This window comes from Furipterus horrens, unplaced genomic scaffold (genome assembly GCF_987537825.1).
Source record: "Furipterus horrens unplaced genomic scaffold, mFurHor1.1.pri manual_scaffold_13, whole genome shotgun sequence".
Lineage (NCBI taxonomy): Eukaryota > Metazoa > Chordata > Mammalia > Chiroptera > Furipteridae > Furipterus > Furipterus horrens.
Genome location: NW_028327183.1, coordinates 35,004,923 through 35,023,315, shown reverse-complemented (window position 1 = coordinate 35,023,315; position 18,393 = coordinate 35,004,923). Strand labels below are relative to the sequence as shown.

General features: G+C 39.5%; 2 protein-coding genes and 1 non-coding gene across 4 annotated transcripts in view; all 3 read right to left on the bottom strand.

The window, feature by feature from the left end:
- The window catches only part of UBA2 (ubiquitin like modifier activating enzyme 2), a 38,735-nt gene extending 26,293 nt beyond the window's left edge, over positions 1-12,442 (bottom strand). The window contains exons 1-6 of one of the 2 annotated variants that reach the window (XM_090259959.1): positions 12,231-12,442; positions 9,965-10,048; positions 7,425-7,495; positions 6,190-6,254; positions 4,846-4,946; positions 487-608 (exon numbers count right to left, since the gene is read on the bottom strand). In XM_090259959.1, coding sequence (XP_090116085.1) covers positions 487-608; positions 4,846-4,946; positions 6,190-6,254; positions 7,425-7,495; positions 9,965-10,048; positions 12,231-12,368 — 581 coding nt within the window. In that variant the 5' untranslated portion in view covers positions 12,369-12,442. The remainder of the gene's footprint in view (positions 1-486; positions 609-4,845; positions 4,947-6,189; positions 6,255-7,424; positions 7,496-9,964; positions 10,049-12,230) is intronic. The other variant, XM_090259957.1, reaches the window with a different exon arrangement.
- Positions 12,443-14,851: 2,409 nt separating this feature from the next.
- Positions 14,852-14,954, bottom strand: LOC149994469 (U6 spliceosomal RNA). Its single transcript, XR_016508003.1, has one exon. It is a non-coding gene; the product is annotated as a U6 spliceosomal RNA (small nuclear RNA).
- A 1,240-nt stretch (positions 14,955-16,194) lies between these two features.
- The window catches only part of PDCD2L (programmed cell death 2 like), a 38,616-nt gene continuing 36,417 nt past the window's right edge, over positions 16,195-18,393 (bottom strand). Inside the window, exon 7 of the mRNA XM_090260546.1 lies at positions 16,195-16,473. Within this exon, the coding sequence (XP_090116672.1) occupies positions 16,370-16,473 (104 nt within the window). The 3' untranslated portion in view covers positions 16,195-16,369. The remainder of the gene's footprint in view (positions 16,474-18,393) is intronic.

The window sequence follows — 18,393 nt, the reverse complement described above, 5'->3', positions numbered from 1 at the left end:
ACCAATCAATGTATCTCTTGTACACTGATGTTTCTCTCCCTTTCTCCTTCCTATCCCCTCTCTGAAAATAAATAAAATCTTAAAAAAAAAATGAAATAAAATAAAAGCAACCTACCAGTTTCACATGCAGTATTTTTACTATCATTACAAAATATTTTTACCTTGTTTATTTTTGTAATCTGTGAAGTTATTTTAAATGTCTTTATATCCCCAAAATATATATTTATATTCATTTAGTTACATGCCTGTCTCCAATATCACACTGAGCTTCCTAAATAGTTCACTGAACACAACAGGCATGCAATAAATGTTGGCTGAACTTAATTTAATTCAAGCACTCTCACAAGAAAGCTACTGAAGTGTCCCTTCATATTTAAAATAACATTCACCGTTAAGTACAATCTCTCCAAAACTTTAAATAATAAAAATGACCTCATTTTCTATCACCAGTACTAAAAATATGCCCAGAAATATATGTACTCTTACTTGAACAAATACTTTGCCCAAACGATGCAATGAATAGGTTCTGAAGGTGTGTTACGAATTGTACAGCCAGGAAAAGTTCTCTGAGTTGGTTTGGGATGACATTCATAACACTCAGTCACACCCTGCAAAGTCAGAATGTGAGGGAAGAAAATTTACCCCATGAGGATAGTTTCTCAGTAAGATAATATCATCAACATTTCATTCATTCATCTTCATTCCAACTGGGTTGTATACTGTAAAGGAACTTTTAAAACGTTAGTGATTCCAAAATCCTAACTTTACTGAGAAGGAACTATAATATAAAAGCTAATTGAATCAACCATACTCGCAGCAAAGGCTAAGCCAGGACTCCTCTGACTAGTAGCCCAGTGAACACCACTTATACCAGTCAGATACAAATTACCAAACCTTAATATCAAATACAAGAAGTTTATTTTAATCACACCAAAGAAAAACTACTAGAAAGACAAACAGCTTTCCAACCACATCTATCTCAAAGTCGTAAAACTCAGTTATTTAAGTATTATTCACAGCCTTACCTTATTCTCGTAAAAATTAACTAAAAGTAATTAGTTTCAAGAGCATCTAGATACATGGAAAAATACTAGGTAGTAACAAACCAAATAGTCTTCATTTTGCTGAGGGTTACCTTTCAAGTTACACTATAAGAAATCCTTAGAAGTCTACAGCACCTGAGACAATTTTTCAAAACCATCAAATGAGTATTTTTCTTTCTTCTTAGCCATTCTGTCTCAGTCTTAATACATACTAGTATCTCAGAATCATGGTTATGAAAATTATATTTCTACTAAGGGTTAAATTAGAACCAAAACCTATAAATATTGTTTCAATATAAACTATAGCAGATTCAGGGCTTTCTCCATAATACCATTTCTGGGGTCCTTCCAAAAAGGCTTTTTTTAGAGGCAGTCATATGGCAAGCAGTCATTTCTCAATCACAGTGGAGAAAGAGAACAGCTGCCTTAAGCTATCAACAGATCCTGAAGGCCTCCACTGATTTAATGAAACTTAACACACTTTGATATTCACATGCCTTCGTAAAATAATCCTAAATTATCTTCCAAAAGTAGTTTTGACAGTTATAAAAAAAGTAGAGTCAAAATTTTCAAGACGGGTAAACTGCCAAATAATGAACAAAAGCAGCAAATTTCAAGTACAGTGTAATTCCTTTTGGTTCCAGAATCTGTAAATAGCATTTTTCAAATGTATTTTAGTTTCTTGAAAGAATTAGAAGAAAAATGATGTTAACAGCAAATGAATCATAATCCTAAAATTTTATAAATTAGTGTAGAGTACACAGATACTTGCTCTATTATGCTCTAGTTCTATCTAAACATTTGGGAAAATTCAAATACACCAAAAATATTTTTCAACATATTCTTCATGTCTATATATCTAGACTTTTTTAAGATTAATTTTATTGTTTATGCTATTCCAGTTGTTCCAATTTTCCCCCCTTTGCCACACTCCACCCACTCCCTACTCCATCAGGCAATCCTCACACTGTTGTCTATGTCCATGGCTCAGGCATATATGTTCTTTGGCTACTATATTCCCTATGCTGTCCTTTTACATCCCCATGGCTATTCTGTAACATTCAATTTTTACTTCTTAATCCCTTCACCATTTTTGTCTGTCTCCCTGACCCCCCTCCAATCTGGCAACCATCAAAACATTCTGTTATCTATAACTATGTTCCTTTTTGGCTTGTTCATTTATCATTTCAGATTCAATTGCTGATAGCTATGTATTTATTGCCATTTTACTGTTAATATTTTTGATCTCCTTTTTCTTAAAGACATTTCATATAATACTGGTTTTATGACAATGAACTCCTTTAGAAAGGTTTTTCTTGTCTGAGAAGCTCTTAATCTTTCCTTTGATTCTAAATGATAACTTTGCTGGATAGAGTACTCTTGGTTGTAGGTCCTTGCTTTTCATCACTTGGAATATTTCTTGCCAGTCCCTTCTTGCCTGCAAAGTTTCTTTTGAGAAATCAGCTGACAGCCTTACGGGAACTCCCTTGTAGGTAACTAACTGCTTTTCTCTTGCTGTTTTTAAGATTCTCTCTTTGACTTCAATGTTTGGCATTTTAATTATCTGCGTCTTCATGTGGACCTCTTTGGGTTCATCTTGTTTGGGTCTCCATGCTTCCTGGACTTGTATGTATTTCCTTCACCAAGTTAGGCAAGTGTTCTGTCATTTTTTCAAGTAGGTTTCCAATTTCTTGCTCTCCTTCTGGCACACCCATGATGCGAATGTTGATACACTTCAAGTTGTCCCAGAGGCTCCTTAAACTATCCTTTTTCTGGATTTTTTCTTCTTGCCGTTCTGATTAGGTGTTTTTTTCACTTCCTTATATTCCAAATCACTGATTTGATTCTTGGCTTCATCCACTCTGTTGATTCCCTGTAAATTATTCTTTATTTTCATGTATCCTTCATTTCTGACTGGTTCTTTATGGTTTCCATGTCCTTTTTAATGCTGTTAAAGTTCTGAGTTCATCTGCTCTTCCCCTAAGTTCATTCAGCATCCTTATAACCAGTGTTTTGAACTATGTATCTAGTTGGCTGCTCATCTCCATTTTGTTTAGCTGTTTCTGGAGTTTTGTTGTTCTTTCATTTGGGGTGTGTTTGTCTCCTCAATTTGGCATCTTCCCTGTGTTTGTTTCTGTTATTAGGTAGAGCTGCTACGACTTCTAATGTAGTATGTTTCCAGTGGCACAGCCTCCCCTATCACCCCAGCCAGGTACTTAAGGTGTGCCCCCCAAGTGGGCTGTGTACACCCTCCTCTTGTAGTTGACCCTTGATTGCTGTTAGAAGGTCAATGGGAGGGATTTACCCAGGCCAATCAGCTTCAAGGACTGGCTGTGACTACTGGCCACCAACCTATGACTGCCATGGAGGGTCAGTTGTGCAGGGGCTCACTCCACAGAGCAGGACTTACTTCAGCAGGGCTCTGGTACCTGTTGAGTCCACCCATTGAATTGAGTGTGTCACTTGTTGAGGTGGTAGGTTGGTGGTGTTCCTACATGGCCTATAGTTGTCCACCAGGTGTGCTGGATCTGGGCCTCACAGAAGGTGCAAGCCAAAAGTCAGCCACTGTCTGAGTTCTGTCTGGGAACAACAACATAAGCTACAAAGTCATCTGTAGATGGCTGCTACTTGTGCTGAGTTTGGAGGTGCCCAAGTGAAGCCAAGCTGTGAACCAAGGTCAGCTACTGCTGGCCACTTAGCAAGAGGAGTGGGGCTCACTGAGGCCGTATGTTGCTTGTTTGAGAGGATTTAGGAAAATCTGAAGCATGAGCCAAGACAAGCCATTTGTACGGAAAAGCCAATGGAAACAGCTTGGGTGGGCCCAAATGTTCAGTGGGGCGAAGCCTCAGGGAATCATCAGAGTGGGAGTCTCAGATATGGCATCTGCCTGCCAGCTCTGTCGGGGGAGAGCTTAGGAAAGGAACAATGGACTCTTGTCAGCATTTCTGTCTAGAAGAAAGTTGCCCTCCAGCTCTTGCCCTGATGCCAGACAATTCAGTCCCTTCTCATATGCCTCTGGTGTCTTTCGATCTGTTGCCCATTGCTGAAGCTCAGAGTAAGTCTGTATAGTCCATGCATGGGCCCTTTAAGAGGAACTGCCTGGGAATTTAGCAGTGTCTGTCTTCTACAGTCTCAATTCCCCACTGGTTTTTACAGCCATGAGTTATGGGGACTTATTTTCCTGGCACTGAAACCATGGGCTGGGAGGCCTGGTGTGGGGCTGGGACCCCTCCCAAAATATCCCTCCCAATTTTTATACACCACACGTGGGTGTGGGACCAGCATGTTCCATGTCTCCACCCCTCCTACAGTCTCAATGTGGTTTCTTCTTTAATTTCGTAACTGTAGGACTTCCATTCTGCTCAATTTCTGGGAGTTTTGAACAATGGTTGTTCTAGTATAGTTCTAATTTTGATGTGGTTGTATGAGGGGGCAAGCTGTTTACCTAGGCCATCTTAGCTTTCTCTAGACTTCTTTATCCAAAATGTACTTTTTAGAACCCTGTTTATCATGCATCAACTATATCACAACGTGTCTCATGTCTACAAAGAATTTTAAAAGGCAAGTTTATTATGCTTACTAGTCTGCAGATTTTAACGTACAAGCCAGAGATAAAGGAATTCTGCCTATCCTCTTTTGGGGTACCTTTATGGTATCCGAAGTGTTATAGGGGAACAAAATTCCTTATGTCCTGGATGTTGAACCACCCATATCATATAAATTCAAAGTTTATATGTCTTTCCTTCTCCTCCTTGAGGTCCCAAGTAAGTATTTGGAAAGTATATTAAAAAACGTTATTTACCTTTTTGATAGTAGTTACTTGCCCAAGATAACCAGCAGTTCCACTCTCAATAAGAGGGACGTCGGCGGCGAGACACATCCTATTAACATGGTTGCGGGCAGCTGGAAGAAAAATACTAGTTAGCAGGACTTTATGGGGGGAAAAAAAAAATTAGTTAACCTTTAATTAGGATGACACTTTCTCAAACTATTTCTTATTGTTCGTATTTTATATGGAATTTACTTACACTTATGATCACAGTAATACAACTGTTACAGACATTTAAGAAACATTTACTAGCATAATTTCAAACGTAAGGAATTTGTGTCATAGCCCTGTCTGGTGTGGCTCAGTGGATTGAATGCTGATCTGTGAAACAAAGGGTTCTCGGTTCAAATCCCAGTCAGGGCACATGCTTGGGTTACAGATGGGTCTCCGGTTGGAGGTGTGGTAGAGGCAATCAATCAATGTATCTCTTGCACATTGATGTATCTCTCCCTCTCTCTCCCCCTTCCCCTTTATCTAAAAATATAAATAAAATCTTTTAAAAAACACCATTTGAAAGAAAGGGAATTTGTATCATAAATTTAAGCCAGGAAAAGCACCTACCTTTATACGTAATTTTTAAATTCCCAAAGTGCCATCTTTTTCTATTGCTGTGCCTACTCTATGAACCTTGAATAAAACATTGTCTCAATGTGTTCTGAGTTCTTAACTTGCTACAATTATCAGGTAATACATGAATGTTTAGGAGAATGTGGAATATAAACTTGCAACTGTTAAGGTAATTTAAGGTTAGGTGAAAGATGAGTCCAGTTAAAAGATTCATTCTGACCCTTTCTCATGCTACTTTGTATCTTTTTTCTTTTGGTATTTCTGCCTCAATATTGCTACAAACTTACTTGACAGATGTACTTTTACATGTGGAAGTAATTACAGGCAAGGAATATTAAGTATTTTTATCCCACATTCCAGACATACAGATTTTTTTAACAATGACTGGTTACACAATACTTGAAAAATATCACCTCATACCATGAAAAGTTTTAGTTGGTCCATAACGTGTACCTCTAATAGAATCCAATCAAATATCTCTTAACATCAGATATAATTTAAGAGCCACAGCTTCTGTATTAACTTTGGCATCCTGTTGCTTCATTCTCAAAATAGTGGTTTTCAGCCCTGATTGCACTTTACGGAATCATCTGGGGAACTTTGAAAAAATGACCCCATAAGTGTGACTGAACTGGTCTTGGGTAAGTTCTAACTCATAAGGAAATATTTTAATTAATTCTGAATGTATAAACAGCCCTGTTATGAGGGAAGGAAAATACTTAGAAGTTATAAGTATTAAAATAATCTCACCTCTGTTATCCAAAGCATTCATAACCAATATAAATTGTCGAAAAAATTCCACATTATAGTCAGGGCTACAAAGCAAAACGAAACAAAAAACGGTCAATAAAAGAACTGGCCTTACACATGATCCTCAGAGTACAATACAGGGTCCTGAAAAGCATATGACAGTAATAATGGTGCAAAAATAACTAAAAGAATTAGGGGTCTCTACCACTTATATAGATTTGACCATAAGCAGATTTTAAAGAAATTACTTCCCCCTAAAACTTATGAGTGGCTCCACATCCTTTCTGGTTGTCTGTCTAGGGCACAAGAGGAAGATTTCCAACTAGCAGAAAGATGGCATGACTTCACTAGCCCCACCAGGCCTTCTCCGGGCAGCAAGTGCCTGGGAACACACAAAGAACACATTCCCAGGATCTGCCTGGCCTCTGGCTTCACCTCACATGGTTAGGATCAGGCAGGGTTCAGGCCCCAAGAGTCCCTGCTTTTAGCACCATGGAAAAAGCAACACAGGGTAAGGGGGTTATAGGGTATAAGCATGATTGTAGAGCAAACATCCAGAGAATAAAAAATAAGCTGGAGATACAAATTCCCTGAGAAAGTATATGACTTCCTCAAATTCCAGACCTCAAATGAAAACTCATTATTTTTAATACCATTTACTTATGAGCTATTTACTCTAGGTAAAGGATTATTGAGGCTCTGTGCTAATACATCCAAAATGATATATTTATTCTATCTTTACTGAAATCAGAGCTTATTTATATACTGTCAAAACTATTGCCCCTTCACAATTCCCAGTGTTAAGATTACAGAAGTCACAGTCCTAAAAATGAATTATCTTGGAACCTTTAAAACTTAAAAAGACGACAGCTGAAATCAATCAGAATGAGAGCAAATAATTTAGAAAAATCTGAATCATAAGATTTTTCATAGAGTATCTTTTTTACTTAAAAAAGAATATAAGATCCTTTAAGTTTCCAAGAAACATATTTATTGAAAGTATTAAAATATCTCACCTCTTATCTAAATCACTCAATTCCTATATATAGACTATTACAAGAATGCCACTCAGCTTATGTGGGCACAAACTATCACATTCTAATTATTCTAGAAAACTAATTTTTAAAAAGCAGAATGATGTCAAGCTTATACATCTGGCAAATAAAAACACCTTATACTTTACAACTTTAAAAATTCACAACAAACAATTTTGCAACACAACAATTAGAGCGTACTTCATGATGCTGTCATGGTAGGCTATGATATTAGCTTTCGGGTAAAACTGCAGTACACTTTCTTTGGCAACCTGGAAAAACAAGCAACACTAAATTACTAACTTACTATATTAATACAACATTTCCATCTGTATTTTAAATATATTTATGGCAAACAATACTCTTGTTTAACCTAATCTTATTCATATTAAAAACTAAAATAGTATTAAAATGTGACAAAATTTCATTAAAATTAAGCTATATACACATTGACAAAATAACAGGAGGGCCATCCCACTTCCATAAGAAAAACGAGTTTCAGCAAAAATATAAAATACAGCACAAAAGTGTCATTCATTCATTCAACAAATATATACTGAGCATCTTCTATGTACCAAGATCTGTATAAAGAAGGCACTTGATGAGCAAAAGTGACATTAATCAAATAACCATATAGATAAATCTAACTACAAACTATGAGAAATGATACAAAGAAAAAGTAGAGGTTGCTGTGAGAGGAAGATCTGGTTTATTCTAAAAGGTTTAGGACAGTACCCTTAGAGAAGAGAGCCTAATGAAGAAAAGCATGGGAGTATGCCAAAAGGGCTAGGGAAAAACGCAGAGAGAAAAGATGTTTTAAGTCCCTGAATCAAAGTGGAACATTCAAGGAACTAAAAGCCCTGGCCAGGTAGTTTAGTTGGTTAAAGAACTGTCAACACCAAGGTTGGGAGGTTCAATCCTCAGTCAGGACACATAAAAGAATCAACCAATGAATGCATGGATAAGTGGAACAAGCTGATGTTTCTCCTCTCTTAAAAAAAAAAATCAATAAAGTTTTGGCTAAACTAAGTGGCTGGGTTTGTGAAGTATGGGTGGTCTGTGGGCCTCACTTTAAAACTGGTTTCTCTTTTCTATCCTAATGGCTTGGACAGAAAGGGCCCAGAGGTCTGAGAGGGGGGAAACCTAATATATTCCCCTCAGCCTAAACTAAGTATAGTGGGAAAAAGGGTTTAATCAAGTGTGACGTGCTTTGTACACCTTCCTCCAAAGCCGGCTTTTTTTTTCTTAATGTGGGACATTGAAAAATTAATACCTGCCTTTTGTCATCTAGTGGTTATGGATTAAATGATGCCTTTTAACCCTGTTGCCAAATCTGTTGCCCCCAGAATACAATAAGGATGTCAGCCTGTTAAACCAAGCACACCGTTGTCCGGGGACAGCCAACTGGCCTGGAGTCTGCAAGGTCCTTCCCTATGTGGGAAGACCACGCTCCCCTCCACCCCCCACTCTTATTTAGGGATTTCTGAACCCAAGGGTAGGTAGGACAACGACCATGTGCAGCTTGAAACAGCTAGAGGAGCTTGAGACCTTTGCCCACTGTCCTTTATGAGATTATAAAGGGTCTTAAGTCTGAGATGGGGGTATTGTTACAGAAGCGGGTGTCACCCCCCCCAAAAAATTAATTATTCAACTTTTTTAAAAAAAGGAAGGAAGAAAAGGGGAAGAGTCTAGTCAAGAAACTAGTATAAATGACCCATGGACATGGACAATGGGGTGGGACTGACTGTGAGAGAAGGGGTTGGCGGGGGGTGGGGGGGGGAGCAATGGGGGAAAATGTGAGACAACTGTAATAGAGAAACAATAAATAAATCAAAAAATTTTTAAATCAATAAAGAAAATAAAAAGAAATTAAAGAAAGGTCAGGGTGGCTAGAACCTCAGGGAAGGCTATTGCCTTTAAAAAGGGACAACAGCCCTGGCTGCTGTGGCTCAGCTTGCTGGGTGTACAGTAGTCCCTCTCTATAGCACGGCCTCACTGTATCGCAGGATTTTAAAAAATATTATATTTAATTATTTATCGATTTTCCCCTATATCGCTGAGTTTTGTGGTACTATATACATATGTTGTTAAAGTTACATAGGTTTAAGAGTGTAGAATAAATGTAAGATTCCTATTTTGCGGGGGGTGGGGAAGTCTGGAAAGTAATACCCGTGATAAGTTAGGGAATACTGTAGTCCCGCAAAGCAAAAGGTTGCTGGTTGGATTCCCAGTCAGGGCACATGCCTGGGTTGCAGGTTAGGTCCCTGGCTGAGGCACGCAAAGAAGGTAACCAGTTGATGTTTCTCTCTCGCATCAGTGTTTCTCTCCCTTTCTCCCTTCCTTCCCCTCTCTCTAAAATAAATAAAGTTAAAAAATTTAAATAAAAAGGGATGGCAGAAGCTGTAGCTTCTCTTGCCCCCAAATATAGGAGCAGCCAACCTCTAGGGAATGTAGGAACTCAAGGTTCATCATAAGCAAACCACCATAAATTTAAATAAGCAAGGGACACCATTTACAGGATTTGGTAGAGTACTTCCATTTCCTCAGTAGACCAAAAAAGGAGGGTATCTTTAGTCCTTTACTCCACATATCCTTTTTATTCTCCACAATCCCTCAGCTAAAGAGATCGCTTCCCCATGTTCTCCTTCCTACTAGATATCAAATTAATCTGACATCATAAATAGAAGATCCATCAGAGCAGAAATATAAATGAATAGAAATGGTATGAGAAATATAGTTACCTGGGCCTTTGATCTTCCAACATGTTTCTTTTGAAATAAAAACTGTCTGTTAAGGTTGCTGACATCAATAGTATCCAGATCAATCTACAAACACAAAAAATCCAGATAAATCACGAATTTTCTGGTATGTTTGAGCAATATCACTATTTTCAGCATCCATAACCAATAACTTGTTATTTGTTACATTAGTGGAGAAAAATGCTTTTTGATCAATACCGAGATTATTTCATAAATATTGCATTTAAAACAAACAAACAAAGAAGATTCAACTTCAGAAAAAAAAATTTTTTTTTTTCTTGCCCTGACTTGGGTGGCTCAGTGGGTTGACCAGCAGAAAGGTCGCTGGTTTGATTCTCAGTCAGGGCACGTGCTTGGGTTGCAGGCCAGATCCCCAGTTGGGAGCGTGTAAGAGGCTTCTCTTACATATGGATGTTTCTCTCCCTTTCTCCCTCCCCTCCCCTCTCTCTAAAAATAAATAAATAAAATCTTTAAAAAATATATTTTTAGGAAGCATGCAAGTATGTCAGTAAATTCCATATTGGCCCCGGACAGGTAGCTAGTTGGTTCAAGTCTCATCTCAGTATGCCAAGGTCTCAGGTTTGATCCCTTGACCAGGGCACATACAAGAAATCAACCAGTGAATGTATAAATAAGTGGAACAACAAGTCAATGTTTTTTCTCTCTCTCTCTCTCCCTAAAATCAATCAATCAATCAATCATTTCCATATTGAAAATACATTATAAAATTCATCTCTACCAATCAAATCTTTCAATCCACATATTAAACTGTGCCCTGCTTTTTTTCTTAAATAATACCTGGCAAATATATTTAATTTTTGCTAATTTAATTAAAAAATCACACATACACAATTTCATTTACAATTATTTCCTGAGGTCTGTAAAGAAAAATTTCTACACAAGATTTTAAGTGTCATGTTTTAAGTCTTATCTAATTGCTTCTCAAAAGCAAAAATAGTCATTTTCATTCTATTTCAATAAATTCATATGCAGAGTAATTAAGTGTTCTAATTGTGAAACATCTTAATAGTATTGGTTATGATTTGTGAGAATCATCAAAACATATAAACACCTAAATAATTTATTTGTACTTTCAAAATTTACTACAAAAAATTGAATTCAGAGATGTACTACAAAAATTAAACTAAATAAAAAAGGATCAGCATTTATTTTGAGGTGCCCAAATTCACCATCTTGTCTATTTCAAAATGGTTTTTAAATAAGAATCAGTATTATCGGGTAAGGCACAACCATATCTGAATTTGCGGTACAAAAGTGAATGGGAAGAAAAACCCTATAAAAAGCCAAAGGAAAAATGTGTACATTCTTCCCCCCAATCACTTATTAGCTCAGTCAGACATCGCTCCATTTCTTTTTTTTTTTTTTTCATTTCATGTTTCCACTACATCTTAAGACATTTTGAACTCATATCCAATTCCAGGCAACATCTCTAATCTCCAAAAAAGTTTACTTTAATAGAAATAACTTGATTTAAAATTAGTCACTGTAAACCAATACACAAGTTAAGATCCTAACCAACATCTTTGATGAAATAAGTGAGTGTATCATCCATGATAATAGCAACTGACAGTCACGCTTATTGTACCCAGAACAGAAAAAAGCACAAGCTCCAAAGGAGTTCGGCCACTTGCTTCGTGAACCAAGGTAAATCACCAGACCCCAATGCATCTCACTTTTCTCCTCATCTGTTAAAAACAAAAGGTGATGAAAGCAGCTTTTGCAACCAGAGTGGTAGTGAAGATGAAATGCGCTAAAGCGAGTAACCCCTCAGGACTTCGCCAGGCTCGGGACAAGCGCTCAATTGGATAGTATTACCGCCACCCTCAGCTCTGAATTATTATTTTTGAGTTCACTCTGATTTAAACAGTCACAACGTGCACTCGAAATTAAATCACCTCCTCCGTCCCATTAAAGCTAGGAACTACGGTGCAGCGAGAAGACAAGAGGCCGCTTCCACACCCCAGAGACGCCACAAATTGGCGCTACCCTGGAGGCGGAGGACGTCCCGCCGCGGGGCGCCCGGAAGACCCGGGGCCCGCGGCCTCCTCGGCGTCCCGAGCAGGCCCAGGGAGCAGCGAGGCCCTCTCCGTCCCCGCAGAGACGCTTCCTCTGTTCGGCCGGGATCCTGGGGCCTCTAGGCCCGACGTCGCACCCCAACTCCGTTCCCGCCCACCCGACCAGGGCACCACGGCCCACTATTCAGCCCGCGCGCACGCCTGGTCCTCACCAGATCGATGTGGGTGAATCCGGTGAGCACGAGGTTCTTGAGGAGCTCACAGCCGATGCCCCCCGCGCCCACCACCAGCACCCGGCCTCCGGCCACGGCCTCAGCCAGTTCCCGGGGCAGCCCCCGCGACAGAGCCATGACGGGACCACCACGAGCCGCGACAGAAGCGGAGGCGGGAGAACTGAGCTGCGGCCGGAAGCGGATGGGGGAAGGGCGGCCTGGCTTCCGTTTCTGCGCACTGCGGCCCCCAGTCGGCGCCAGGTGCGAGCGGCCTAGTGCGTAGTGAGTGCGCTGTCTTTGCTCCGTCTGGACTGTGAGCGGGAGGCCTGTCACTCTTGGGGCTGTAGCTGGTCGTGGTCTTTCTATTTTATTAAAAAAATTTTTTTAATTAATTTATTTTTTAGAGACAGGGCAAGGGAGGGAGCAAGAGAGAGAGAGAAATATCAATTGGTTACCTCTCGCATGCCCTGGACTGGGACCTGGCGCCACAACCCGGGTCTGTGCCCTCACCAGAAGTGAACCGGCGACCTTTCACTTGCCCGAGGATGCTCAACCCACTGAGCCACACCGTTCAGGGCTGGGCCTGTTCTTTACATACATCCGTAAACCCACTGTCCAGTTTAAGAAGCCTAAGGTCACCTTGTAGCCTGGGGTTTGAACTGCCCGCTGTTTCTTTACAGGATAGAAAACAGATGCCCCTACGTGTAAAAGCTCTTACAAAGAAGAAAATGAAATGTCACCCCCTGCAAAAAACATACAGGCAAAAGACGTAAACAGGAACTCATAAGGAATATGGACAATACAATCAATAAGCATACTGAAACTTAAAGAAATACCAAATTGTATTTAAATTATTTTTAGCTATTAAACCAGCAAAAAGTTGGAAGGGGGTTGGGGAACTGGGTGAAAAATGTGAAGAGATTAGGAAGTACAAACTGGTACTTACAAAAATGTCATGAGGATATAAAGTACAGCATAGGGGTTATAGCCAATAATATTATACTATGTGTGGTGCCAGGCAGTTACTACTTATTGGGGATCACTTCATAAGGTGTATAAATGTCTGATCACTATGTTGTATACCTGAAACTAATATATTGTATGTCAACTGTAGTTGAAAAAATATTTTTTTTAAAACGGCAAAAAAAGTATAACACTTGTTAAAGGATAGGAAAACAAGCATAACTAAAGCAAAGCTCTTAAGCATGTTAAGAACTTTTAAGAGTTTATTTGAACAAAAGTCAACTCAAATCAGGCAGCACCCAATCTTGCAGACAGAAAGGAACTCCGAAGGTCTGTACAAAATAAGACTTATAGACAGAAGGGAGTGGGAACAAGAAAGTTATACTAGGCAAAAAAGTGGGTCGGTTATTGCAATCATTTTCCTTTAGAGGATGACGGGTTTATCAGGCAGATAACCTAATTTGGTGATGTGGAGCTTAGCATTAAGCAACTCCATTTTGGGCCTATTGTCTCCTTTATTTAACAAGGATAATTTGGAAATATGACTCAAAAACTAAAATTATGCCTAGCTTTTGACTCATTCATTCCAATTCAAAGAATTCGTCCTACAGCAATTATCACTGACTAAAAAAATAAATTTAGCCATAGAAAGGTTCATCACAAGAACAATAATTGGAAAAAACAAACGACAAAAATTTGTATTTTTGATGCATATTTTTAAGAACTACTTTGCAGCAATACAAATTATGTCCTGAGCAAGTTCTGTTGGGGGAAATGCTATCAATGTCAAAGGAAACAGATACAAAACCGTTTGTATGATTACATTATGTAGCAACAAAAACAAAAAATATATTTGTTAAAATCAAAAGCAAATGGAGATCAGTCTTGGAGGTTCCCTGAGCAGACAAAACCAGTTTAGTCAATAATTCAGTTTAATTACCAATCACTGTGAAGACACTGCTTTATCACTGTTATAAGCTTTGTTACAATATATCTGAACCTCATTCCATGTTTTGGTTTGAGTGTTCCCAGTTTGCAAACTCTTTTCAGTGTGTGCATGATAAACTTTTACTAATTACTAGTGCAATTCACTTGTTTTACTTTGGCTGTTTCTGAACCTTAGACAATTAAAAATAAGAAAACCATAGTTAATATTTTTGTGTATCTATGTGGTAGAATTAGATAATTTTTATTTATTTATTTATTGTTTATTACATTTGTCCCATTTTTTCCCTTTTGCCCCCCCCTCCACCCAGCCCACCACCCTCTCCCACAGTCAGTCTCCTCTCTGTTGTCCATGTCCATGCATCATTCATACATGTTCCTTGACTAGTTCCTTCACCTTCCTTTCACCATCCCTACCCTCCCTCTTCCCCTCTGACAGCTATCAGTCTGTTCCATGTTTCCATGTCTCTGGTTCTGTTTCTCATTTATTTTGTTCATTAGAGTCCAGTTATAAGTGAGGTCACATGGTATTAGTCTTTCACCTGCTGGCCTATTTCACTTAGCATAATGCTCTACAGTTTCATCCATGTTGTTGCACAGGGTGGGAATTCCTTTTTCTTCCTGCTGCATAGTACTCCATTGTATAAATGTACCACAGTTTTTTAATCTACTCATCTACTGATGTGCACTTGGGCTGTTTCCAACACTTAGCTAAAAATATGGAACACTTCACAAATTTGCATGTCATCCTTGTCAGGGGCCAGGCTAAGTTCTATATTGTTCCAATTTTAGTATATGAGCTGCTGAAGCGAGCACTCTTCTTTAAAGATTTGTGTATTTCCCAGATGCTGATGCTCCTTAAAGAACATGTTAATTTTAAAATCAGAAAAAATTATTATCCAACCACTGACAAGAAAGCATAATTATGTAATGTGATAAGGGTGCTAAATATCGCTACAATGGCAATCATAAACAATGTCCACAATCTGTGTTATCAAATCAACACATTATAAAACTTAAATTTACACAATATTATATGACAAATGTATTTAATTAAAAAATTATTAGCCCTGGCCAAATAACTTAGTTGGTTAGAGTGTTGTCCCAATATGCCAAGTTTGCGGGTTCAATCCCCAGTCAGGGCACATATAAGAATCAACCCATGAATACATAAATAAGTGGAATGAACTGATGCTTTTCTCTCTCTCTTTCTCTCTCTCTCTCAAATCAATAAAAAAATTAAAAAAAGGTAAAGATGGAAAACAGAAAAATGTTTTTGGCTTCTGTAGTCTTTCTCATCAACTGCTTGGTTCACCTACTACACACCAAGCTGATTTGTGAGGAATACTGAGGCTGTTGCTCTGATGCATAAGGTGCAGGAAGTGTTAAAGAGGATGCTAAGAAAATCACAGTGGGTTACTGATGTTCCTTTCCTACTATCGGGCTGGCTCTCACAAAGGCCCCAGCCTGGCAGCTAAACCTAGCAGAGGCCCTTTACAGGATGCTGAACTTACTTCTCTCTCTTGATATTTGGTGAAAGGAAGCACCTTCCTCAGCTTTTCTCCTGTCTCCCACTTCTTCCCTTGGGCCTAAGCTGGGCTGGGCACCTAACTCTAAAGGCCTTTGTTTTTCTTTGTGGATGTGTGTGTGTGTGTATGTGTAAAGTGTAAAATACTTGCCCACCAAATTCAAACAGGTTGTAAGTACAGGAGGTAAAAGCTGAAAGTCTCAACCATATCCCTATCCTACTCCTTCACTGGCCTTTCTAGATCTAGGTTTTTACATAGCAATATGCAATTTTACATTTAAGTGGGTTTATATCGGACTTATTTACTCTATCTTTCTGCCTTAACTCTACCTTTTGTTTACTGTTCCTGATAACCTCTCATAACTGGCTATCCCTCAGCTCCCAGTATCTTGTATTTAGCTGAAGAACATATTTAAGGTGATGGCTTGGGCCATGTCTGGAAGTTACTCAGTTTTCCTGGGTCTCTCCCATATAAACAGGAGGTATACATGTTATTAAATCTGTTTTTCTTCTGTTAATCTTTTATTTATATTTTTAATATTTACATTTCTGGTCTTCTTGAAAAGATTTTATATATTTACTTTCAGAAAGACGGGAAGGGAGGAAGAAAGAGAGGGAGAGAAACATTCACCTATTGGTTGCTTCTCATATGCCCCCAACTGAGGACCTGGCCTGTGGCCCAGGCATGTGCCTTGACTGGGAATCAAACCAGCGACTTTTCAGTTTGCAGGCCAGCGCTCATCCACTGAGCCATATCAGCCAGGGCTCTTAATCTTTCACGACACTGGGCGTGTCTCAGCCAAGAATCTAGAAGGGTAAAAGGGAAAATTATTTTTCCTCCCCTACAAAACCCAACATGCCTGAAGCCTCACTGACCAGCACCTTCAGTTTGTACACAGCCAGCCACTTTCCCTCATGTGGCCCAGGGGGCAGGATCAGGTAGGGTGCTAACCAGACACACACTCACCAGGCAAACCCCACCCCATGATAATCAGGGCCTCATGTGTTGTTTACCAGAGTAGCAAACCAAATTGTTTATACCCAGTTTCCTTATCTATGCAGGCAGAGAGCAGGTCTGTACACAATTGGTGTGAATGTTTTCATACTGCTGTGAAGGGGTAGCAGAACAGAAGGGGTTAATAACAAAAACTGCATAGAAAGAGGATGAAACCAGAAAAGTTGATGTCTGTACTGCCTGTCACTACCAGAACCAATAAGTAGGGACAAGAATTGAATCTTTATTCAGATAGCCAGCGATCTCAGAAGATAGCGGGCTATGTATCCAAAAAGACCATCTTACATCTCATCTCAAGCTGACCTTTTTTTACAAGAAGAGGGTAGGTAAGGGGTTTGGAATTCAGGACAAAATGTTAATCAGATAAAAGCTGCAGTCCTGCGATTTTCCTAGCATCCTCTCATCGGCTGATTGGTTATTACCTTTCTCGGGGGACGTTCCCTCCCTGGAGCACAATGGCTCAGATACCAACTTGACTGCTTGCAGTCCTCATGGGGCACAAAGGGAGAATTGCTGTAGGTCTCCTGGAGCCAGGGTAGGTATGATTGTACATTCCAGTTTCTGGGACAATAGCTTTCTACATGCATTAATCACCAAGCCTATTAACGATATTACTAAAGCTAAAAAATTGGCAACTACAAAGTTCCCTCATCAAGGTGAAACTGGAAAAGTAGATGGCTAGATAGAAAGACAATGTCCAGAATTCAGTAAAAGGTAGTGTCAATTTAAGAGATATCCAAACCTGTAGTTTTTAGGAGTTTAAATTGACAACAGGAAGCAAAATCTCAAGAGACTAAACAAATGCTCCAGAGAATGGCAGTTTTTGCAGCTTACTTTATACACAGAATAAAGGGAGGAGACATAAAAAGGGTTACATGAAATCCATTGCTGGTAGATTGAGTCGAGAGAAAACGAAGTGGGGAAAAATAAACATACTTCTTTTAGATTGGTGGGTACAGGATAGTTAATAATTAACATTTACAGCACACAGAGATGCTATGGGGTTCTGTGATCTGGAGCTCTGATGCCAAGATTGTGCCTTAAGAGGTCTGGAAAAGATTACTCTCAGATTTCAAAGGTATGTTATTTTAGATGCAAAAAGACAACAGACAGGCTCACTTGAGGTAAAGAGTGACCTTTGTGAAGGAAGCTAAAGGCCTAGAACATGAATACCCACCATGTCTCACTTTTAGTTAGGAAGTTTTATGTTCAGACCATCCTGTGGGGTTACTTTCAGTCCCTGAGTTTTTAAGGCTGCCATGTAGGACTCCCCTGAGCTTGTTAGGTTTACTATGTGGCCTTTTTAGTCCACAGTAAAAATGGATGAGGACAGGGAGCCTGGGGTGGCGGAACATGGGCAGATATAAACAGCTAGTGTCACGGGATGGGAGCCTGAGGCAGCTGGAGCAGGTGGAGTGGCTTGATCTGTCAGCATCCTGGGACTGGAACAGAGTCCAGGGAGATGCAGCGGCAGCAGGTGTAATTAGAGGCTGACCACTGCCCATGGCTCTTCAGCTGCTCTCCCTCCTAGATGCCCACCAGCCTGCCTGTGCACGGAATGCCTGACCTCTGGGCTATAGAGGACCATCAGTCTAAGCTTCCACTGTGGAGAAAGGCCGCTGACCCTGAAAGAGTAGATGAGGCCACAGTCAGGAAGTTCTGAATGTCACTTCAGTCCCAGCATGGTGCCTAAAAGTGAGACAACGCTTACA